This window comes from Stylophora pistillata, chromosome 13 (assembly GCF_964205215.1).
Source record: "Stylophora pistillata chromosome 13, jaStyPist1.2, whole genome shotgun sequence".
Taxonomy (NCBI): domain Eukaryota; kingdom Metazoa; phylum Cnidaria; class Anthozoa; order Scleractinia; family Pocilloporidae; genus Stylophora; species Stylophora pistillata.
In genome coordinates this window covers 14,669,286-14,693,914 of record NC_142531.1, presented here as the reverse complement: position 1 = coordinate 14,693,914, position 24,629 = coordinate 14,669,286, and the positions used below count along the sequence as shown (strand labels likewise).

Sequence of the window (24,629 nt, the reverse complement as noted above, 5' to 3'; positions counted from 1 at the left end):
CTTAAGACACTGAAAAAAAGTTATGGACTTTGGGCTCTGAAATTGCCGAAACTCCAAGATGGCGAGGCGATATTGACAATACGAACTCCATTGATCTGTTTGATAAAGTGATTGTAGGTAAATGAATAGCACACCGTTACTAGCACAGCAATGACATAGGAAGGATTGTACGTAAAGAGAACCCGCAATCATGACGAAAAACTGAATAAAATTAGTTTAGTTGGCTGACGACCAAATAGATAGACTGTTACAGGTCACTAACCTATCGAAGCATAAAAATGCGAATTGCGGTACCACATGCCATAGAGTTGCAGCACGTTCACCTGAAATTTAGACTTATCATTTGCCGTTTCTCCTCAGAGCCGTCACATGTGAATTTAGACGGAATCATGGGAAAGTCTTAGATTTGAATTCTTATCTAAAGCCGGAAAATTGAGTGGCCTGCGTTACGCTATACGTACTGCCCACAACACTTTATCTTCATTTTGTACCCTGCGCGACCGCAAAAATGATTACGAAAAAATCAAAACGAAGTATCATTGACTCGAACCTGCCTTTGAGGAGCATTTAAAATCCAGCTAATAAGGCATATGCTAAAAGAAAACGCTTTACGTAGACGTTTTATTCCAATGCATGCAATGATTCAATTATATAGGGCTTTTATTCTTTCTCATTTTGAGTATTGTGGCCCAATACTTATTGGAATAACTAAATCTTTGTCTGATAAATTAGAAGATGTAAATGACTAGTATATTCTCAGAACGTTATTAGGTTTACCTCAGTCCACTTCGTATAATAGTATTCTTCGATTAATTGACATGCGTACACTGGTACAAAGGAGGTTTTCTCATGACGTTTTGATCCTACGTTTTAAAAGCTTCAGTGGAAATGGTCCTAGTTACATTAAAGACTTCTTTAAACTTCGTACAGTCATCTATCATCTAGAGGCTCAGGCACTAAGCTTAAGCAAAATTCTTTTAATAGCAAGTGGCGCCTTAATTCCTTTGCATCCATAGACAGCTGGATTTTAGATGGATTTCAGTAAGGCCTTTGACTCTGTGAGCCATCAACTCCTTGCTGAGAAACTTAAGAGTCTACCACTTAACCCGTATATCATAAACTGGTGGTTAGGTTTTTTGCGAGATAGAAAACAAAGAGTTATTTTCGGGAATCATGTCTGTAATTGGAAAACAGTTAACAAGGGCACAACCCAGGGTAGTGTTTCAGGACCTTATTTGTTCAATATATTTCTTAACGATCTGGAAATTAAATTAGGGAACGAGACACTTGGTTTCAAATACGCTGATGACTGTACGATTATTGCTCCGGTATATTATTATAAAGATCACTCTGTAGACTTAATAAATCAGTTTTTACAGTGGGCAAGCCAAAATAGAATGAATTCAAATTCTACTAAATGTAAAGAGCTTATTATGTATAAAAAAGGTCACACTGCCAAGGCCTACAAAAGTATTTTTGGCATACCTCAGACTAGTACAATAACCATTCTTGGTCTCACGTTTCAGCCGAACTGCAAATTCAGTACTCACCTAAAAGAAAAGTTAGGTAAAGCTAATAAAGGGTTATACGTTATCAGATGCCTCCGCAAGGAAGGATGTAGCCAAGCAGAAGTAGATGTTTTATTTAATTCCATTGTCCTACCTAATATCACTTATGCTCTATCTGTGCATGGGGCCTCTGAGTCAGAGCTAACTATAGCCCAGCAGTTTTTAGATCGTTGTTTTAAACGTAAATACATATCTAAGAAATTAGTGATAGGTGACTTACTTAAAACGCAAGATCACAAAATTTGTCGCAAGGTTTCAACTATCCTGAGCCATCCTCTTAGAGCCTACTTCCCTGAGACCAAGATCACGAGGTATAATTTGAGAAATAAATCCCCTGTCATGCCCGCTATTCGCACAAACCGTTTTAAGAATACATTTTTTAATAGAATTGTTTTTAAGTATAATGTAGCTTTGTGAAAGTGTACTTCCTGTATTAGATGTAACATAAGATATGTAATTTTATCTTTTGAACAATAAAGACACACAGACACACACAGACACACAGACAGCCACTTTTGGAATACTTTACCACGCAATGCTAGAATTACTGGTAATGGGAATACTTTTAGAAGTACAATAAACAAATTAAACCTTGTACCGTTTATTTATCACCAAGCCCCATAATAAGAATTTGTTCTTGTCTTTTATACTTATGTAATTTCATTATTTTCAGTATTTTGTAATTGCACTTGCGTACTGTAAACGAGTATGCTAAATGTTCCCAGACGTTATGTGGATAAATGAACTATCTTATCTTATCTTATCTTATAGCTCTGAACACGAACTTTCATAGTACTTTGCCGTGAAAGAAGGCGTTTTTGTTATTCTACCGGGTCATGCCCACTGTTAATTAAGAAAAGGAAGTCCTAGTGGCTGCTTTGCAAACTTCATAAAGGTCTGAGTGGACCGTAGCCTGCCGTTACGAAGTTGCCTAACTACAAGTTTGGATAGTACAACTAGCAGCAAACATTTTCATAACATAAGCAAGCCGTGATTATGATGACACCGAAAAATTGAGTTAAGACTTTGCTCTACTGATTTTTCAAGCGATAAAAGTCTAAACGGAAGTCGTCTGCCCACGCAGAGGAAAAAGCCATGATGATTAGCTTCGATCTTCAGCACATGACTGCTTCATCCTCTACGGATCGCCTCTAGCGGCTTACTTCAAGAGCGGCTTTCCTTAAGCGGTTTCTTTTTAACGGTTTGCCTCAATGTGTGCGATCCCAGAGGAAACAAACGTCTAATCGGGAGGAAGGAAGACACTTACGAGTAACCTAGTGAGCAAAATGTCTTTATCATAGTCTATCATAGTCAATCTTAGCAGGATTTCCGTCTAGTGTGACACCTCTAGCCGCCTTAGCATTGTATAAATTTTCTCTTTCGTCAAGATTCTTACTAAGGTTTCTTGCTTCAGTTTTTCAACATGGCCAAGTCAAAATATATTTCTGAGCTGAGTCAGCATTTTTAGGCCTATGTTGCATGATCCCTACCCATCTCCAATGTTGGTGCTCTACATTAGAAATTGAACGAAACATCCTGTAATTACCGATTCGTCTTGTTTACTTGACTTCGTGTTTTTTTTCGGATGTCCCTATCAGTTAGGGTCAGTTTCTCGGTATCATAAATAAATAAGCCGCGTAAGCATATTGAGTCTTCATTCGTTTTACTAAGAGGGAAGAAAAGCTACTAAGAAGGTAAGCACACTGATTTTTCTTTAAGCACTTACACGTTCTGCATGGCTTGTAGACTTTATTATCTTAAAAGAAATATCTTTGTATCTAATTTACAGTTATCTTATAGATTAATTGAAATAATAAGACAACTTCACCCTTCATGACGACCTCATTGGTCCGTAGGTATTTGGGTTCATATCCTTCAAAGCATACAACGAGCCAAAACTGGCCATCTGACCACGTTAAACTCGCTCTCTTGAGCTCCAAAGTTTTTTTTAAAGTCCATGTATAAAAGGAGTGAAAAATAGATTCGATCGGTCTTGTATGACGTTTGCTTTCAAGAGCAATTGTCAGAAAACCCCCTCCACAGCTCAACCTTAGCCCTTTCCTAAAAAGTACTCTATTTCAAAAGATATCAAGCTATCATTGGAGCAAGTGCTAATTTCCAAAACCTTTGTCTGGAGGCCAGCAGGCTCTTAGCAGAAAGTATCATTGCAGTAAACCAGTTCTTTGTAATATACATCTTCAGTTAGGGAAATTAATCTTTCCCTAATTCTTAAATAATGAACCTCTTTATCTATGACACGTTGGAGCCTATGACTGTTTCCCGGAATACTTGGTGAAAGATGAAAACAATACCACGAATAGTAATAGGGCCACTTCAAACCTAACCACCAATACCTCTTTAAAAAAAACCTTTCTTTTCTAGAAAATTCATATTAACAAAAAGTCCTAGTTGCTCCTTTGTGCGAATGAAGTTTTATCTATATCATTGATCAAACTTTGCATACCCTCTGTTATTGTGATGCACCTCGTATCAAGAAATGGTCTATTCTTCCGGCTCAGCTTTTCACATAATTATTAAACGATAGTCCTTTTGTTCTTTGTAATGCTGAGGGACTTTGGCCGAAGCCACGCGAACAAGTTCGTGACTAATCGGAAAAAAATTTTCGGCGTGAAAATTTAGCTGCATTGGGGGAGTGGGTAGCGTGCGTTTGCACTTGGTAAGTAAATTGTCACCAGAGTACCACAGGGGAAAATTGACCGCTGATTTAGCCGCTTTGAGAAAGTGGATGGCGTAAATTTGTCTCGTCAAGTAAATTCTTTTTGTTATTATTGCTGTTGGATTTCAATCGACCGTGCGTATAAATCTTTCTCCAGACACTGTCATAGTTCTAAGCTAAAGTCTAAAAGTTGTTTTGAAAGATATATTGTTTAAAAATTTTCCCAGAGAGCACGTATTATGACCTTTCTTTTTGCTTTTAATCGAGCGTGCAGCATCTTAATTAAAATAGCATAACATTACATTGAGGGGAGACTTTTCAGGCTGTTCTGCGCAGTAAAACATGTGTAAATGAGCACATCAATCAGGTATGGTGTTCTATCTTACTTATTCTAAAAGCTGTCAATTTACTTAAGAGAGGAGGAAGTCGCAGAATAAGCATCAACAGACGAATTGACGATGCTGTGAGTATCAATCAATCTCCACTTGTTGCACAACTATTCCGCTCGCTCAGGTCGAGGTTATCAATTATCTGCCCCTGATGATGCTATTTGCCTTTATTTTACCTGTGGACGTGAGAAAATAAGTCGATAATATAAAGTTGAGAGGGGTTATCCCCCCTTAATTTGTTTACACCAGGCACCGCGTTCCACTATGCTGAATTGATTCTAAGGATCTTTGTTTTTCATATTTAGTCATCAAGTTCTCCATCAAGCTCGTAGCCGTTGACCCCTTTGGACAGGTAATTTATCCATATCAGCAACGGCCAGAAGTCGTTAAGTTAAGTACTTAAGTTTCAACGTGAAAATAATATGTCTGGCACACGGTCAACATTTAAACAGTTACGTGACATCACTTCCCATGGTGTTCCATAAAGTTTGGGTTTTTTAAATGGACCGTACGTACCTGCAGGGTTAGGGGCAGGAGACGTTAATTTTCCACACGAGATTACTGTGTGATGGATGTCCTCCCCTGGGGTGGGATGGGTGGTTAACAGGACTCCCGTTGATACCAGTGTTTACTACACTGAAGGGGCTATCCTGTATGACATAGATGTCTACTGTCTATTACGTGTTACAAATGCGTTCAGAGAGGTTTAATTTCACATCGGTCACGTGCGTATCGGTTTATACTTCGCTTCGTACCTTGCACGGATGATTCTCATCATTAGTGAAGGTCACGTAAACAGGAAGCGAAGGTCGCCTAAACACCTCGACCATAAAAGCGAGAAACGTCTCACACTTATGTTTATTTACTTTAAAAAGGAGACTTAAGCACAGCTCTTGAAAAGGTAAGTATGGCTAGCGCTAGAAACAGTTATTTCCACACTTTTCATCCACTGACTCGTTCACTGGGTCTGTTCGAATTTACTCCTGCATGTATCCATGAGAACCTATTTTTTGCCGTTCGCTGCTGTACTATTTGAAATTGAGACGAGTAGTTCTTCAGAAACTTCAGATTTGAGGCTTTTTGCAGAACAGTGTCAAAAGCAAAGTACTATAGATTTTTACCCCCTTTTAGGCCCACTATTCTTCATACTATTCATCAACGATCTACCACTGCATGTTAGTTCACAAGTAGACCTCTATTTTGATGAAGCTACCGTTACAGCATCTACTCACTTTAATAATTTACCTGAACTCGGCTTGAACTTTCTCTAATTACCTCCGCAAATGAAATACGTCACTGGGTCGACTCAAATAAACTCCCAATCAACGAGACGGACTTTTAAAGCACAATTTTTGCATTTTCCGACCCTCGTTCTTGGGATCTTTGTAAAATTCTTTAACCTCTTCGGTTGAACTCCAGGCTGCCCACAACACATAGCTGCATAATTTACTTGACAGGACATTCGATGTGAAATCACTCAGCCATAATAAAGCAACTGAAAATAACGTTTTCACGTCACACTATTTTATTTGGAAGCATTGAAGAAATTCTCGCAGGCTGATTGGTCGAACTCAAACATCGATAAATGCCCCACACAATCTGAGTATTTGCTGTACACATACTTTGTAGTCGATTTCTGATTGTCAAAAACTCAGATCGTTTAAGGTATTTTAGTATCAGTTAGTTCAGTACCTTTACTGATGCATTAAAAAAAATTCTATCTATGGCACTCATAAGTTTTCAATCTTGCTATCAACCAAGAGAATGTAAAAAGTTTACTTTCTCTTGTTTCAACTAGACAAAATTACTGATTTAAGACTATTGCTTTCACCTCGAGGTTGTAAGAAATGATCCCCCGACAAGATTGCGAAATAAGGCACAGGCGAAAATGAGCCGTAAAAATAGCATAGATGCCTTCTCTAAGTGAGCGAAAACCCAAACATGGAAAAAATAAAAAAGGAAAAAAATGACAACAGCCAAAAACAAAAACAGATTGTGGATCATGGCTATGTCGCCTACACTCCAAGTTTAGAATCCAAAACGTTAAGGAAAATTCCTTGCGAAAAGCTCAAGTTAAAAGTATGAAATAACACGTACGTAAAACTGAGAATAATAATGATCTCTTTCTTTGTCCTGATGGGAAGTATAATCTCACATCTTGATAAATAGGGCCCCGTTTTTCTTAGGAACACAAAAGTTTCAGTGGAAGCGTTCAGGTGATACTGAGAGTAATTGCCGTCTAAACGACCTCCACTTGACAAAAGGATTTAAAATCATATCCATAACCTCAAGAATTCAAAGACGTGACTAGCGACGTTATAATAGAAGGCAGATTACAGTGAAACGTGAGTTAATAACGGATTAAATTGCTGGTAGACACCACTTGATATGAGTAGATATGATTAGCTACTCATATCAAGGGGAAGAAGGGGGAAAAGGGGAAGAAGTCGTTCGGACATCCGCGAATTTACTTGGAATCAGAGGAAGTACTAACTGCTGCTTTGTACAATCAGTAAGGCAGGAAATTGTCCAATTGCTCCTGGCGCGTAAATTCTAGCCTGTCGACAAAACCTTTCACAAAAAACTGTAGAAACTGGTGAGGGCTTTCCAAACAAACGCCTTTGCGCGCCGGTGCAGGTATCAATCATGATCTTTATCAGTAGTTAGTGTAAGCTTATAAGAAGGCAGTCAAAAGATCCAATATTTCATACAGCTGAGAAAGTCGCGAATGTTTAATCATCTATCTGCCGTTAGGATAGCATTTTCCCTTTTACTTCCTGGCATGGCATCGTACATGTAATTTGAAACTTGGTTGACTCCATAATAAGGCACCGGAGTCTCCTAAATTAGATAGCTATCGACTCATTCACTACCAAAATCATATAATTCAACTGTTATACTTCCTCTGATTTGATCTAAACGGGAAAGTGCCGCCAATTGGAGTCGATTTTTCCACAGGCGTCCCAAGCTCACATCTTGAGGAAAAACGAAAGATTATTTTTTGAAGGCGTCACGCGTTGTGTGACGCGTGAAACGTTTGAGAATTTGAATGCGTTGTAGAGAATAGTATGGGCAACGAAATATGGTCTTTTTAAAACGCTAAATATTCCGAAATATGAACATTTTAATCTTAGATTGATAAAACTGATTCACTTCCTGTGTGTACGTTGTGTTTTTAGACGATTTTCGCCGTTTTGGGCTTGCTTTGCCACCATTGCACACTACGATTTCGACCGTTGTCCCCGCGGAGGTGGTTTGCGCCCAGAAAATTCATGTGATCGGCAATTTTTTTAACCCACAGCCTACGACTTACGTCTATTGAACCCTGGAAAGTGTCTCAATTCCAAACATCTTCGCGTATTACGCTGAAAACGAGCGTTTTCTATCATCATTTCCAAGTTCGTATCTTTCTGCCTGTGCCTTTGACTCACACACTGGACACGGCCTAAGGTCAATTTTATCTCTACCGAGCGTGGTACGGTCAATTTATGTATTGATCAATTTATACTTACCCCATCCCCACAGTGACACCTCGCTTTAATCCATTGTCGTGATCTACCAATCAGACAATCGCTGTGGGGATGGGGTAAGTATTGCACGTTAATCACACTGTGCAGCCATGACTTCGTCTGATAACAGGTAGATAAATAGATAGATAACCTTTATTTATCCACGGACAATTCATCAGCTATAAGTAATAAAACATTTAAAATATATAACAGTATCAACATGCATCAAATGGATAAGGTACTGTTATGAAAACTATAATTAAAACTTAAACCTAACTAAAGCTTCTTTCCACAAATGCCGTGCCACAACGTACTTCTGTAATTGAACGCTTACATAACCCAAGGGACTCTGCTTGTCTTATATCACGAGGAAGACTGTTCCCAATGGGTGGCGCCACTATAGCTAAAGCTATTCTTATAATGGTTTGTGCATGGCGATGGAACATTAAGCTTATTCTCAGAGTCTCTTAGGTTATATGCAGTTTCTCGCCTTTCAAAATTAGAACGTAAATAGTCTGGAGCTAAGCCATACAGAGACTTATAGACCATTGTGGTTCTTTGTATTTGCTGCTGGGAAGCTAGGTTTTTCCATCCTAGGAGCTCAAACAAGTGACCAGCATCAGCGTCATAATTTGAATAAGTCAAAATACGAGCTGCCCTGTTTTGTAGTTTTTGCATCTTGTTCAGCAAAGTTATCCCGCAGTTTCTCCAAACAACATTATGATAGTCAAAATGTGGCTGCATCAGAGCTTGATACATTAGATGCAAAGTCGCTTGAGGGACAAGGTGCCTTCTTCGTTTTCTAGCCCCAATGCCAGAAGTGACCTTCTTAGTTAGTGTATCGATGTGACTGCTCCAATCGAGTTTGTTATCAATGGTCACCCCACGTGATTTTGCAGTGGTGACCTGGCTAACTTGAATGTCATTGATTGGGGTAATTGTCGGAGAATCTGTAAGAGTACATAATCTCTGCCTTGAACCGATAAGCATAAACTCGGTTTTAGTCATATTTAGAGTAAGTTTGTTTGCCCTCAACCAACTGTTAACATTTTCTAAGTCTTGGTTTAAATATAACTGAAGATTGCCCACATAATTACCCGCGTATGTAGGGTGCGTGTCGTCAGCGTACATCCTCGGTCCACAATTGGATAAACAATTCGGGAGATCATTAATGTATAACAGGAATAGCAGTGGCCCTAGAATCATCCCCTGGGGTACACCACAAGTTAGTGAACGATTATTAGATAACGACTCATTAATGGAGCACATTTGTGTGCGATTGTCTAAGTAAGACTCAAACCAGTTATACGCATTTCCACATATGCCGTTTAACTTAGATAAAAGGATCTTGTGATCAACTGTGTCGAAGGCCTTTTTAAATCAAGAAAAACGACAGCGTTGATTTGGCCCCGATCAATATTATACGCCCAAGTGTCCGTGGCTTCAAGGAGGGCCGTGACAGTTGAGTGAGTAGAGCGAAAACCTGATGATATTTACAGATGATACTGTGCTCTTCTAAATAGGCATATAATTGGTCATAGACAATTCTTTCAAACACTTTAGCTACGACTGAAATCACGTAAATTGGACGATAATTGTTTACATCGTTTCTATCGCCTGCTTTGAAAAGTGAAAAGTGGAGTTACTCTTGCGCATTTCCAAACATCAGGAAAGACACCACGACTTATAGATTTATTAAAAATATTGCAAATAGGTATGCAAAAACAGTAATGGCAAAGCAAGCCCAAAACGGCGGAAATCGCCAAAAAAACACAACGGACACACAAGAAGTCAGTCATTGTTTTCAATCCTAAGTGTAAAATGTTCATAGTTCGGAATATTTAGTGTTTTAAATGGACCATATTTCGTTGCCCATACTAAACTTTATAGCGCATTCAAATTCTCAACGGTTGCGCGCGTAACGAACACTGCGTCAACAACGCGTGACGCTTTCGAGAAATAACCTTTGGTTTTTCCTTAAGAGGTGAGCTTGGGACGCCTGTGATTGAACTAGATATAAGCATGATGATAAATTGTCTGAGTAATGTCACCTGTGATGTGGCTGCTGTGGTTACTCTGAAAAGGGTCCAAAGAATTGGTCCAAAGTTCATAATATCCTTAACTAAAGTGGGCATTTAAAGGCTCTAATGACAAGAAATCCTGTTCCATTTGTAAACACCATACGTTTTACAACTAATATAGATCGTGCTCTGTGAGGATCAAACGACTTTTCCTTATTCACTTCACTCCGTGCTGAACACGGTATGTTTCCAAAATTAAATATCAAAACATTTTGCTATGGTGTAATATATCACGGAAGTTCTAATCTGTCCAAGTTAAAAACAAGGATAATTTTCTTTTTCAATGTATTAATTTCAAACCGTAGCCGGAGTGCATTAACTAAGAAGGTAAGTGTGCTTGCAAGCAAAAGGTTTTATCTTTTTTTCCACTTTTTCGAAAAACATTTAAAAAGAGAAGAAATATGGGAAAGTTATACCCTTAAGAAAGAACATTAATTTTTTTCACCAGCACAAACTTGGAATTAGTGTCCAATTCATTAGAGCCAGTTCTTCCCCAAGGAAGCATATTTTTTCGCATGCGATTCCTTTTCCGATTTGCTTGAAAGCGAATTTTTTAAAATGGTCAGACATTACATACGTAAGCTGAAATTGAGCAATTTTTGGATGTTATTTCCTACCGAATATATTTTTTCCACGTAGAAAAGCATTCAGTATTACACGTACGTCTTTGAAAATCTTAAATTAGAGTTCACTCGGGAAGAATGCTTCGTTGCCTGACTATTGTGTAGGAAAACGGCAGAACGTTCACCACTGTTACGTTTATCGTAAGAGTTAACATCGTTGTTGAATTTTCTCTTCAATTCTTGTTTGAAAGCGTCTCGCTGCCATGAGTGCAAAAAAAAGCAAATATTTTCTTGACGAGGACTGACAAATAAATTTGTTGCGATTTCCGGGTGCATAACATGATCACGCGCGTGTCGAAAATTCGATTAGTTGTTTCCCTAGGAAGCTGCTGAGTTTTGTTTGCACCGGGGGTTAAGTGACTTATATATCCGTAGCACCTGACATGTTCTCCTCCAATTGGAAAATGTATCAGGGTTGGGGGGGATAACAATATACATGAGCCACGTGGCTGTGCTCATGCAATCCAATGGGAAACCATAAAGAAAGCTGATCTATGTAGGGCTGGCTGGACCAGTAAACTTGAACCGGTTCAGAAAAGCCGTTCGACTCTGCACTCAGACGGCTCTCCTACATTTTCCGAGTATTAGATTTTTAATTGCTAACTTAACCTCAAAAGAGAACAGAAATGAGAAAACGAGCCGGATTTTTAGATGACGTTCCTTAATTTTAGTGAATTTTTTGGTAGTTTTCTGCGCCCGTCATATGTACGTCATATGTCCTATTTATGCTCAAACATATTTTCAAATGTCCAAAACTTTGTGGTAACAAGATAAAATATTTATTGATCGAGTTTGGTCGGGCCGGCGATACGAGGCCTAGTGAACGCATCGATCAACTTTCTTACCCCGCACGACCTCCATAAAATCATTACTGATTCTAAATCGAGTCAAGCATTCCTAAAGAAGTCATCATAATTAAGTAAGTATAAAAGAGAGAAATTATCCCTAGTAAGATTTCATAGCGGAAAAAAGAAGTGAGTTAAAACTGTTTATGCCTCAACTTCAGGATTAGAATCACAAGTACGTAACATGCTTTGACTTTTGCTTTATCAGAGAGCACTTCATTTTAACAGGTTTGCCAATTTCTCGTACAACTTAACTATATAGTCTAATAAAGCATACTCTTAAGAGCCACAAGAACCTTTTCTGCTCCAAATGAAATGTGTTATTTCAAAAAATCTCAAAATTAAAAGGCAATTGAGGAAAGAAAGGAGAAATTGAAAGTAGGCAAAAAGCGAGAGCTAGTTCCAAAGACGTGTTTTTGAAATACATATATTAGGTTGTTCCTTTTATTCCATTGACAACGTAGTTTACTGCCAAGGTCCAAAAGGTCTTATTGAGGAAATAGAAAACTCAGTCGTCACTTACGATGTTGGTAACAGAGTACATTGTTAGTACGCTACATGATTTAATCGGTAAAAAGAAAGCAAAAACGAAAATGAATTGCAAAATGTTTGCTTCATTCTGAAATTGCGCCATACAAACAATGATCATTTGCATGCAGACTTCGTGCTACGATTCTTGCCTTGAAATTAACCCAGGTAAAAATTGGTTCAAAACGTGCTGATCTGCGATAATCTTGACTAAACGCTTCTTACGAGGAATATGCTCACAAGTTTTCTCCTTATTGCAGGTTAGAAATGTTCTCAGCAATACAGAAAGATCCTAACCACACAATTACAGAGAACGGTGTTCATTGCTTAAATTCAGACTGTGTGCTTCCAATGTGCATCAACTCAAAGCTTGGTAACCTCATCAAGAAAAGAACAGACTGCAAAAGAGGCAAAAACTCTAAAGCAACTACAGATATGAGCCTGCAAAATGTGGCTGACGATAAAATGAGCAGCGTCGCCGCAAATGGAGATGTGGAGCAGTGGTGGAAAGACCTTGAAAGTTTGGGAGTTCTGGAGCAGCTTCCTATGACCAGTAACACCCACATTGATTTGTCCGCATTCCTCTATGAAAAAAATGATCCTTCTCCCAGTCATTTAGGGGCCGTACTGAGACCATGTTTCAGCCAAGGGATCCCATTGCTTGGAAATCAACCACAACCTTGGATAGGAGAGGTGCATTCAAGCGCTTCTCCAGTCCACAATCTACCTTTCCTTGATGCCGGACTTTGTCAGGATACACAAACGGCGGTAATAAATCCTTTTATTCAGTCTGGAATCACCAAAAACGGAACAGACCCACTGAAAGACACCGATGCATACAAGTCTGCCAAGTCTGGAAAGTTGTTTGAGATTCTCTCCTTGATCTTTCAGGCTCTCGAGGGCCCTCATACAGCAAACCTTGAGGAGTATTATGCATCTGCGTTACAGAAGGCCCTTCATGAAATTCAAGCGGTTAAGAGTCTGTGTCAGCAATAATCAAATACTCATTCACTGCTGCCTTTTAAGGCACTTTAAAAAGTGGCAACAGCCCCATCTTCAAATAAACTTAATGAAAGATAAGATTTCCTCGAAGACTTTGTTCATGCGTAGGGCTACAAGCCATAAAGTGAGTTATTAGTAGAATTGCTTTTAACTTAAAACCTAAGTTTTGTCGTCGTCCTCGCCACTGTAGTTGTAACTTGGTAGCCATAATATAGACTATTGCCCCGCCCTAAAAGACATGCATTAAGTATTTCATATTCTTTTGAATTGAATATTTGATACATTTCAGTCCTGGAGAACCAGTTTTGAATGCTCTTAAACTTCTTACATCATCCATTCAGTTGCTCTCGGCTGACAAATGTTTGCGAAAGTCACCAGATTTCAAATGAGTATTAAGGCGAAAAGTGGAAATAGTAACGTCAAGTCCTTTTCTGCCCGGAAGCTATCTTGAGATGAAATAAAATTTTATTAATGATATGCTTTGTTCTTGTTTATCTGACAAAGCCACATTTGCTATAACCTGCAATGAAATTGAACGCTAGCGTTGAAAAAATATACAGTCGATTTCGTTAGCTTGTGTGTCTTGTTTACCCATTTCAGTTCCTGCAACAATACTCAAAATAATTTTTTTTTTTTAATTTTCTATTTATACACTCGCACATGATAAGGCTGGAGAATTCCTTTGAGACCTGAAATCGGTAAACAAACCCTACAAGCTAAAAAGGTATATCAACAATAAAGAAAGAATCGGCCGAAGCCTAATACGGGTTACAGAAGCACCAAACTATGAGTCAAAACGAGGGAAATGCAATCCTTAGTTTGTGGGCAATTGACGAGTAACAATAGTTAAAATATTTCATGCAAGAAATATAGGGGATTGAATGAGGAAAATAGAGACTGCATAAAAGAGCCGGAATATACTATATACATATATTATAGATAGAGTTCTGATAAGCGGGCCACGAAGATGACTCAACTCCTCTCACTACTATCAACCTTTAAGGTCCCATTTATTGAAGGAAAAAAAAACTCCCACTACGCTTTCCGATTGTTGTAGGCATCAGCGTCCTATTGAAAATGACCAATCACACAGTGAACCAAATAGACGTCTACTTGATTTTATTACGCAGCTTAACAGAGAAGAATACTGCCCAAAACAGAAAACTCCTGACACCCCGTAGAATCCTAACCAAGTTATAACGATAGCCTTGTGCTGCTATCGTTAGTCATTGAAGGAAAAGCACAGAAACACAAACACGGAGTGGTAGCCCTGTCCCTACAGAGTTTGATGATATCCACTTCGACGGATCCGGAATTTTTGTTCTTGCCAACTGGCGGTGCTCATCTGCTATGGAAAACAGTCTGGGTTTTTCGTTATTGTTTTGTTGACCTTAACTGCACAGGAACTATGTACCAGCATGGAAATTATCACCCTTTCTTTGACATCGTAAAATTTTCTATTGATAACTAGCTTTGATTTAGCCGGTAAATTGTATGTTGACATATGAAGTAAGGCCCTAATTATGCACGTTTTCTTTTGCTTCACGATATTGGATCACTTAATGTGTTGTCCAGGAGTACACCCAGGCCTTCATCTCGCTCTCTTTGCTCCACCTAACAACTCTCATCGTATTTAATTTATATGTTGATAATTACTGCCAGATTTATTTCCCGAATAGTTTGCTGAGTTTCCTATTTTTTTAGAAAAGTTATTGAGACTTTGTTCATTGTTCGAACCGCCCTCTTTTTTAATTCGTACTCTACACACTTACACAGCTTGTAACACAAACATTGCAAACTTCCGACGGTTTACTAGCAAAAGGAACATTGCTAAAATTACTGACATGCATTTAATATATAACGATTTGTCGAATGTTTTACATCGAAATTTGATAATTTTTTTCTCTCTTGTTTACTAATGTTGCAATTAGATTCCAAGTACTCTTGATATCATCTATAAAACGAGGTTCGTCGCTAAGGAACTTGAGCGCCCGACTTAGATTTTTTAACTGGCTTATTACTAGATATTTTGATCACCTTTTGTTTGCGCGGGTCATTTCTCCATGGGAGAGTTTGAGAAAGCTTACTGTGATATTCAGTTCAAACTTAAGTTGTTTCGAAGACACACGTTTTCCCTAGTGTAGCTGTTTCTTTTGTCTCTTAGAACTCATTCTTTCATGATTGTAACATTATTATTTAGAAGGATTTTGTAATTACGGTACGCTAGATGAATCTTGAAAGGATGTATTTTGGCAAAATGGTTAAAATCTCGATGATATCTATCTCCTATGAAAGTGAGCAAAGTAGTGGCCACCATAAAAATGCACTGGTAGATGGTCTAAAAAGTCGATACAGAAGTGCATCCCTCTGAGCAAATTCAACTTGGGAGGGGCGTCTGAGCTGCAGGAGGGAAGAAGGCGACCTCTTGAGATCTCTTTCTCATTATAAATCGCCGGGGCCTTTTTATACATTTTGCACAACTTTCCATGTCTAACTAATGCATGCTAGACGACAGATGCATGATAATGTAATTTCCAGCAGTAACTCGAACAATAACAATTGCTTGGTATTTGAAGTAAAGGAAAGTCTTACTCAGTGAAAGACACAGACATAGCGTAGAAAAAAAAATGTTTCACAATAAAAATTGAAGTTACGGCCTTCCCTCGTCATCTCCAATTTAGCCTATTTTTTATCCTTTTGATCACCATCTACCCGAGGTTAACCATTTTCTATCACGTTAACCCTGGCCCACTTACCCTAGGTTGACCATGCTCTACCACCGTAACCAGTATCTACACTAAGTTAGCCGTGTTCTACCTTGTTAACCACCATCTAACCTAAGTTAGCCATAATCTTTTACGTTAACCTCTATCTATCCTAAGTTAGATAGGGTCGGATCTGGGGGGAGGGTGCAGGGGTGTGCACCCCTCCCCGAGATGACCTGCGGCTTTATAATACAAGTCGTATTCTGCGAAAAAAATGTGGTTTATTGGTGTTGAAGTAGAGCAAGAGACGCTTCACAGTTATACAAAATCTACTGTATCGTTTGATACTGTATCGTTGTATTCTCAGCAGTTCATATTATGTTATTGCCAAGGGAAAAGCCTTCTTCGTATTCGCTATTTTAATTTGTTTTCGTCTGGTCACCATTCAGTTACGCCATTCTTTAGTGGTGCACCCCTTCCTCAAAAAAATCCTGAATCCGCCCCTGATTAACCCCTATTCTTCCACATTAACCCCCATCTACTCTAAGTTAGCCATGTTCTATCACGTTAATTCCCATCTACTTTAAATCAGCCATATTCTACAACATTAATCCACATCTACCCTGAGTTAGCCAGGTTGTACCACGTTAACCATCATTTGCCCTAAGTTAACCATGTTTTACAATGTTTATTTATTAACTTCGCCAAACAACAATAATCAAAATAAATAAATAGAAAAGAAAGGAAAAAAATGACAATCGATGATCGAAAAAAAAAATGGCAGGGACACAACAGCGTAGTGAATTACAGCGGGCCCAGTTCTACTAAGTTAACCCACATCTATCCTAAGTTAACCGTGTTTCGACCAAGTTTAACACCATCTACTATAAGTTAATCATGTACTACCACGTTAACCCCATCTTCCCGAAGTTAACCAATTTTTACCACACTTATCTCAATCTACACTTGGCTAATCATGTTCTATCACGTTACCCTACATCTACCCTAGGTTAACCATGTCCTACCAAGTTAATCCACATTTACCCTATGCTAGCCATGTTCTACGGTGTCAACCCATATGTACCCCAAGTTAACTATGTTCTATCACATTAATCCCCATCAAGGTTGTCTCAAAAATTAGCCAGAATACCCATTTTATAACTACTACTTTAATCACCCAGATAAACATGAAGAAAGAAAAGTAAAAGGAACAGACAAGTGACAAAGATCGAAAGTTGCTGCTGTAAGCAAATAAGATTAACACAGTGAATTTGTTGGAAAAAGTGTTTTGAATTCATGAATTCGGGTGTACAGCAGTATCTTTAGGCCCAACTGTCACGCATAGAGACGCGGGATTCAGAAAGAAGCACGAGCACACAGCTAATTTCCATACCTGACCACGACGACGTTCAGACGAATTCTTAAAGTGATCTGCCAATATTAAAAGAAACCGTTTTCTAGCGTTTTATTTTTCACTTTTGGTGACCGTTACACAACACCTCTTCGTCAACGAGCACGCTAAATGCAGGGACCGTGAACCGTTGCCTGCACTATAGGTAGTACTTTTTCAGAGGGCAAGAAAATTCCTGCTTTTTTTATCGTTTATAGCGACTTACAACCTAATACAGGCAATCATTGTCGAGGAGTTCGTTCAATGAGTGAGCGAATTATTTAAAATAATACATGTAAGTGTTGTAGGCCCCCAACAATGACAGAACCGATGGCCAATTAATGCTTGCGACGTCGAATAGAAGCAAAGTCTTATGACCGAAGGTAAAGGTAAGTTGTGAGTCTTAACCTTTTACGTCATTTTCTTCGTGTTTGAGCCGAAGGGTTTTGTTACGTATGGTAAATTCAATTCACCATAGCTCTCTATGAATGCCATTCATATTTGAAAGGGCTAGGACAAAACACTGACTCCGGGTCAACTCACCCCCCTTACTGACCCCCTCTTATTTTCACTGGAAGTCATGAATTGAAGCAAACGCGACGTCGAATAGAAGCAAAGTCTTATGACCGAAGGTAAAGGTAAGTTGTGAGTCTTAACCTTTTACGTCATTTTCTTCGTGTTTGAGCCGAAGGGTTTTGTTACGTATGGTAAATTCAATTCACCATAGCTCTCTATGAATGCCATTCATATTTGAAAGGGCTAGGACAAAACACTGACTCCGGGTCAACTCACCCCCCTTACTGACCCCCTCTTATTTTCACTGGAAGTCATGAATTGAAGCAAACGATAACAACCTAACGATACAAAATTACGATATAATAATTCACTCACCTCTTAAATCCAAAATGGCGGAAGATGGTCAATCTGTTTAACGCCTATAGTCTGCCGTCGTCCAAACTCGTTTTACCACAATTGTTAGTTCTCCTACACTCATAAACGAGTGACAAATGTGTCGAAACATTGTGCACTGCGTTGTATACGTTTCCACCGAAAAGGATTGTTTTTCTTCGACCAAAGCGTGAGAAACCGGAAGTTTGAAGTGTTTTAGTGGTGCCAGGTCACGCTCTAATTCCCATGGCGATGGCTTTTCCTTCGTTTTTCGTTTATTCTTCTTTTTGGTGGAACACAGTTCCCATTTGCCACTCGTTTATTAGCATAGGAGAATTAACAATTGTAGTAAAATGAGAGTTTGGACTATGGCAGACTCGTGGTATTAAGCAGATCGACCATCTTCCGCCATTTTGGAATTTAAGAGGTGAGTGTATTATTATATCGTAATTTTGTATCCGTTAGGTTGTTATCGTTAGCAACAGTTATTTTTCGATATGCAGACTCCAACAGACTCAAACTATCCAAATCAGCTTTTCCATAGCTATAAACCACCCTTGAAATTGTCTTGATGGTAAAGGTAACAGGAATATGATCCGAGTCAAAGCTGCCTGGCGTTGTGGATTTATGGTCAATTAAACATTCGTGATTTGTTAGAACTAGGTCCAATATACTTCCATTGGAAAGGCTGTTGACAGTTGAGCAAGGACGATTAACAAATTTATTCATTTGGATGAGGAAAAATCATTCAAGGTCTCATGAAAAGATTCAGCTAACCCATCTGGTTCAGTCAACGAGATGGTTGTATAATCGATATGTGGAACATTGAAGTCACTAGTAATTACAAGATCGGATATTCCAATACCATTGTATTTGTGTAAAAAGTTTTTAAAGCTATCTATGAAAGCTTCGTCCACTTTTGGTGGTCTGTAGAACACTGAGAATATCAGACATCTATTGCTACTCATGTGAAGTTCAGAAACGAGAATTTCAACATTGGCAAACTCAAGATCAAATCGAGGGACATAAGACAAGCGTATTAGTATCAGGAGTATTAGTATCGCTAAGTATTTTTACGAGTGTGACGTATTTTGACAAGCCTCTAGAGTGATTCAAAATACACACACCTCAGGTTATAATAAGTGCGATTCAAAATATATACACCTTTGGTTATAAGAAGGGCGTTTTTAATTTTTATTTGTTATTAGCAAAATGTTACTTCTTCCTCCAACAACGTTTTCCAAAGCATGTCGTATTACACACTTTTTTTTTACACATTTATTATAACAACAAAACAAATTTAACAGATTTTTAAATTATACAGCCCGCATGTAGTAACGCTAATCGGGGCAGATTGTACAACTTACTATAAAATTTAGCAAAATACATCAATATTAAAATCAGGTAAGTAAATAGATAGAAATAGGTATACACATATATTCACAAATAGCTAGGATTTACATTAAAAGAGCAAGAACTTATAATAAGACAGAACATAAGAAATTAATAATAATAGCTACTAGAGTTTAATTAATTATAATTAGTAATTTTAAACATTAACGTAGAGACATCAACATAATCATCCTCATTACCAAGTACCGCAAGTAAAAATTGATGAATTTTATTTTTGAAGAGTTTTTTTTTCTAAGTTTACGCAGGTTAGGCCTCAGGCAATTCCACAGACGGTCTAGCTCCGAAAATGGAAAACGAATTAAGTTGAATTCTCAGTCTTGATTTATTAACATATAAATTATCAGCATCAGAAAATCTAGTGTTGTATGTATGAACGTCAGATGAACAAGTAAAAAGATCACAGATATTCGGAGGTGCAGAATTGGTAGATATGTCGTGCATAAAAGAGCACACTGTTTCAAAATAAAGCAAATTGAGGGGTAAGACATTAGCAGAGACAAACAAGGGAACAGCATGAGATCTGTTTCCAGCAAAGAAAATTAGCTGAAGAGCTCGTTTTTGTAAGATAAATACCTTCCTCGAATAGACCTGTGTAGCTTGGCCCCAGGCAGCAATTCCGTAGTATGTATATGGGAAAATCAGAGAATTGTAAATTTGGATTAAAGTATTCAGAGGAACAGAGTTCCTTAAGCGTGGTTTAATTCCAACAACCCAGCTAATTTTAGAGGCAGTGTAGTCGATATGATATTTCCAAATTAAGTTTTTACCGATGAGCACACCCAGGAGCTTTACATAATCTTTGCATTCAAGAAAACAATCACTACTTGAGGCATTATTGTATTTAACAATTATTCGCCGAAGGCGAGGTGAATATTGTCGAATAATCACCGAGACGAAGTCGAGGGGATTATTCGACAATATTCACCGAGCCTGAGGCGAATAATTGTTTTAGTATAATGTCAGAGCTGAACAACATATAGAAATTCGGAAATCATAACATTTTATCTCCGGTGTAAAGGTCACATGCGCCAGCGAGGACCCCGCGTGCAAATGATCAATCACATGACTCAAACTTCAACAAACTTTGCATTGCGTTAACTTTTCAGCTTTCATTCAAAGTTAAAACACGTCTCTCAGCAATAGCTGCACTCGAATTTGCGGCGAAGCAGTACTTTGGAAGACGTAACTGAAAAGAAAGCAGGTTAAAGTTTGTAGGATGAAAGAAATTTCATTGCATTACTTGTTGATGTTGAAGGTAATGTTGAATGAACATTCGTGGGAGTTCCCCGATGGCAGAATCGAACTCGGATTAATTCCGTTGGAAATTAGGACGTTTTTGTCGCTTTGAATGGTGGAGACGCTGGTTTCTCCTGGTGGAACTGGACTGCTTCGGGCCATCACATCTCTCTTTGATTTTGAAGCTGAGGAGCTGAACGCGGCTCTTGGTGGTGTATTTTCTTTCCTGTCGTTGAAAGAAGTTAGCGCAGACGACATGCACTGGAATTGATGCAAGGTGGGCCTTTCGCAGTAGCCTTGGATGCTTGCGTCAGTTTTGTGGGCAGTGACTGCTTTTATTTGTCGAGCTTCCGCGTTCTCCGAGGACAAAATGGTGACCGTAGTCGCCCTGAGGGAGTAGGGAGTTTAAGCAAATCACTACGGCCGGCGCTGCTACGGCTATCGTGGTTGATGAGGCTTGGGGAGAGTACGTTGCCGTAGCCCGCCAAAATTCAACTTTAAGCAACGCGAAGTACAAACCTAGTACGGCTGAGAAGTTTAAAACCAATAAATTAAGTGTCTTCGCGGTAGTTTTTGCACGTCTAAAGACTCAAGATGACTTCGTTCAAAGGGTCGAAGGATTCCAACGTTTGGAAAAAAAATTGTAAGCGATCCTGCGCACAGTGAATGAGTGAATTAAAATATTTAAGCTTACGTGTTGTAAAATTGCCAGTTTGGAGCTCATAAACACTAAAGCAAAGTTTCTACACGGTCCCTCATAACCCTCGTCATTCCTCGGCTTCAGCTATGTGAATTTCAAGTAGTCTTTGAGGTTTGAAAAGGAAAAGTTAGACTTTCTACTTACGCATTTCTCCTTGCGTTCGCTGCGTTCTCCATGTGCACACTGCTTCGATCCTTCGACAAACCCGGCTGCTAAAATAAAGGCAGATTCACTCGGTAAGGGACAGCAAGCTTGATAAATATTCCCGATAAGCTTTTTTTAAAGATTTTAAGTGTATTTCAATAGTTAAAATTGCTCGGGAGAATGTATAAAGCGAAGAAAGAAGCGAGATAAGTTCACGTACCACAGACTACGCCGAAACCTTCCCACTCGCGTAGAAGGATTTCCCGCTACGGCTGGATGGGAACCACTGACATGCGCAATGACTCGTTTCTGGACAATTTTACTTCCGGTAGCCGTAGCAGCGCCAGCCGTAGGGAATTGCTTAAACTCCCTAGTGGTTGGTGAAATACGGCTGGATCCCGGCTCTTTGCGACATGGTTTTAAGCGTGTTTTCAAGCGTGTTATGGCCTAACACCTTCCTCTCGAACCAGACACTATCTTTCTCTGGATTAAACCTTGTAGATTCTGCCTTGGGCCGTTGGAATGAAAACTCTACCTCCGGATTGAGATGCGAAAGATACGACTTGATGGTCTGAACTGGGCATCTCTTGGAACTGTGGCTTGAAAATATTTTTCCATCTGCGTGATTTTCAGAGCCCTCAAGGCCGCCCGTGTGATTTTTGGTGGTAAGCACTGTGCCTGTTTCTTCTTTATTGAGCTCAAAGTACTCTTCACCTGCGGCTGTAACTGCCAAGCGAACCATGGATTTCTTCATAAGACTTTGGTTTTCTCTACCTCATAAAGCCATGTTGTCTGCAGCAAAGCGCGAGGTATTTTCGTATCTGCACTCGCCAATTCTCCGCTCTCAAACAACTTTTGGATAACTTCAGCCGTGAAAGGATCTTGTGGATTGTTCCGGCAATTTTACCAGTGCTGGCAAGGTGTTTAAGGTAAGAATTCAAAGCTTTATTTGCTTCGTTAAACTGAGTTCGTCGCAAATTGAGAATTTCTTGTTGAGTGGAGATGGGCGTAGATAACGATCTAAGGCCGCCCTGATTGACAACAAACTTGTTTTCTTGTAAAAGCTTCCGTCTCGTTGTCTTGCCGACAAATAAAACTTCGAAAGACATTTGTTCATTCCGTGGATATTCATGCACTCAAATTCTGTTTTGAACTCGGTTTGTTGTGGAAAGCATTCTGTGAAAGGTAAATTAAAAGTTACGATTGTGATGTACCTGTTAACTATTTCAGCTCCAGCTGTCGATACTTTTGCTTTTGTACCGTTTCAAAATAGACTGATAAGTTCAAAGAGACTGACTAGCCTTAAAAAATTTTAACACCATACTTTGTTGCATACTGCGTTGACTTAGGCCGGAACTGCACTAATGTTAAGTTCCACAACTTCGTCATCGGAAACATTTGCAAACCGGCTGCTGGCAGCCATTTTGTTTTTGCTTTATATAAACCGCCTGGAGCGGTTTATACAGCGTCATATAAGGAACCGTTCCACCAATCAAATTGCTGGAAACTCTTTGTTCAGCTCTGACATTATACTAAATCCTTAAAATTAATCTGATAGTTAAGCATCTTTTGTGATGGTCTAAAGATGACAAAATTGGACTTTTTTACATTTATTGTCAGCTTATTAGCATTCAAGCAGCCACAGACTTTCTGCAATTCGATGTTGATTACACTTTCTAATGACTTTAAATCATTGTCAGCAGACAGAAGGTTTGTATCATCAGCAAATAAATAAAAAAAAGCTTCTTAGAAGAATTATATTTATCATCAATATAAATCAAGAAAAGTAGAGGGCCTTGAACGGAGCCTTGTGGGACCCCAGTTAGCACATTTCTTTTAGATGATATTTGTTTTCAATCTGAGTAGTTTGGGCACGGCCATTTAAATAGGATGAAAACCATTCATTTACCGGTCCCCCTTATAACTTGTTCAGTAGAATTGAATGATCCACAGTATCAAAAGCCTTTTTAAAGTCGAGGAAAATACCGCAAGTGAACAATTTGTTATCCATATATTGCTTTGGATCGAATTAAAAATATCCAAAATTGCATGCCGAGTTGACATATTCTTACGAAAATCATACCTGGCCATTGTACAGAAGTCCATTTAATTCGACGTAAGATTTTAATCTATTATACACAACTTTCTCAAAAAGCTGATTGAAGAGCGAAAAGAAGAGAAATGGGATGGTAGTTACCTGGGTCCGTCTCATCACCACCCTTGAAGATGGGAATAACTTTTGCATGCTTTAATTTTGATGGATATTGCCCTGTTAAAAGGGAATTATTCATTATATGTGGCAATGGTCGAGAGAGTATAAGCCATGGGATTTGTTAGTTAGGAGAAGCAAAATTTCAGTTTCGAGTTCCGTGGAAGTGACTGCCTCGAAGAAGAATGAATTAGATGAATTAAAAGCAGGGAGATAATCATTGAAACGATGATTAGCAGGAGGTACTGATGCCGCAAGCGTTTGACCCACTGAAGAAAAGAGGTCATTGAGCACACTAGGAAGCTCAACAATAGGCTTACATTTTTTATTTAACCTGATGGGATGATTAATCCCAATCCACGTTTTCCTAACATTTGTCACATATGCATTAAAATATGAATGATAGTACGACTTCTTACTGCATCGAACAAGTGTAAGTATTTTATTGCGATAATGCTTATATTTTTCATAACTTCCAGATGCAAACAGAGCATTTTTTACTTTTATTGATTTACGAATCCCCCTAGTGATCCAGGGTTTAAAAATTTGCTTGGCTTTGGGTTTTGATAAAGATCCAAGGGGCGCCTGCTTATTTACAATTTTGTTAAGGCTGTTAAAGAATTTAGAAAAACTAGCATCTGCATTATCTCCACGGTTTCTCATGGCCAAATCCAAGTTAATCTCGGATAACTCAGAGTGAATGTTTTCCTCCGTGTCTCTTA

General features: G+C 38.7%; 2 protein-coding genes and 1 long non-coding RNA gene across 4 annotated transcripts; 1 reads left to right on the top strand and 2 right to left on the bottom strand.

Moving 5' to 3' along the window:
* Positions 1-2,809: 2,809 nt before the first annotated feature.
* Positions 2,810-13,699, top strand: LOC111321837 (uncharacterized). Of its 2 annotated transcripts, XM_088743875.1 has the most exons (3): positions 2,810-3,262; positions 4,940-4,986; positions 12,481-13,699. In XM_088743875.1, the coding sequence occupies exon 3, from the start codon at positions 12,488-12,490 to the stop codon at positions 13,214-13,216; it is 729 nt and encodes a 242-aa protein (XP_088600001.1). In that variant the 5' UTR covers positions 2,810-3,262; positions 4,940-4,986; positions 12,481-12,487; the 3' UTR covers positions 13,217-13,699. The 2 variants fall into 2 exon arrangements, with proteins under 2 accessions (XP_088600001.1, XP_088600000.1); XM_088743874.1 differs by lacking the exons at positions 2,810-3,262; positions 4,940-4,986 and adding an exon at positions 5,379-5,535.
* Positions 8,507-9,151, bottom strand: LOC148717783 (uncharacterized). Its single transcript, XM_088742417.1, has one exon. It carries the CDS (start codon positions 9,149-9,151, stop codon positions 8,507-8,509), a length of 645 nt encoding a protein of 214 aa, XP_088598543.1.
* Positions 13,700-21,512: 7,813 nt separating the features above from the next.
* On the bottom strand, positions 21,513-22,068 carry LOC148717782 (uncharacterized). The gene is made up of 2 exons (XR_015994994.1): positions 21,919-22,068; positions 21,513-21,763 (listed from the first exon to the last, which is right to left on the bottom strand). It is a non-coding gene; the product is annotated as an uncharacterized LOC148717782 (long non-coding RNA).
* Positions 22,069-24,629: the final 2,561 nt, after the last annotated feature.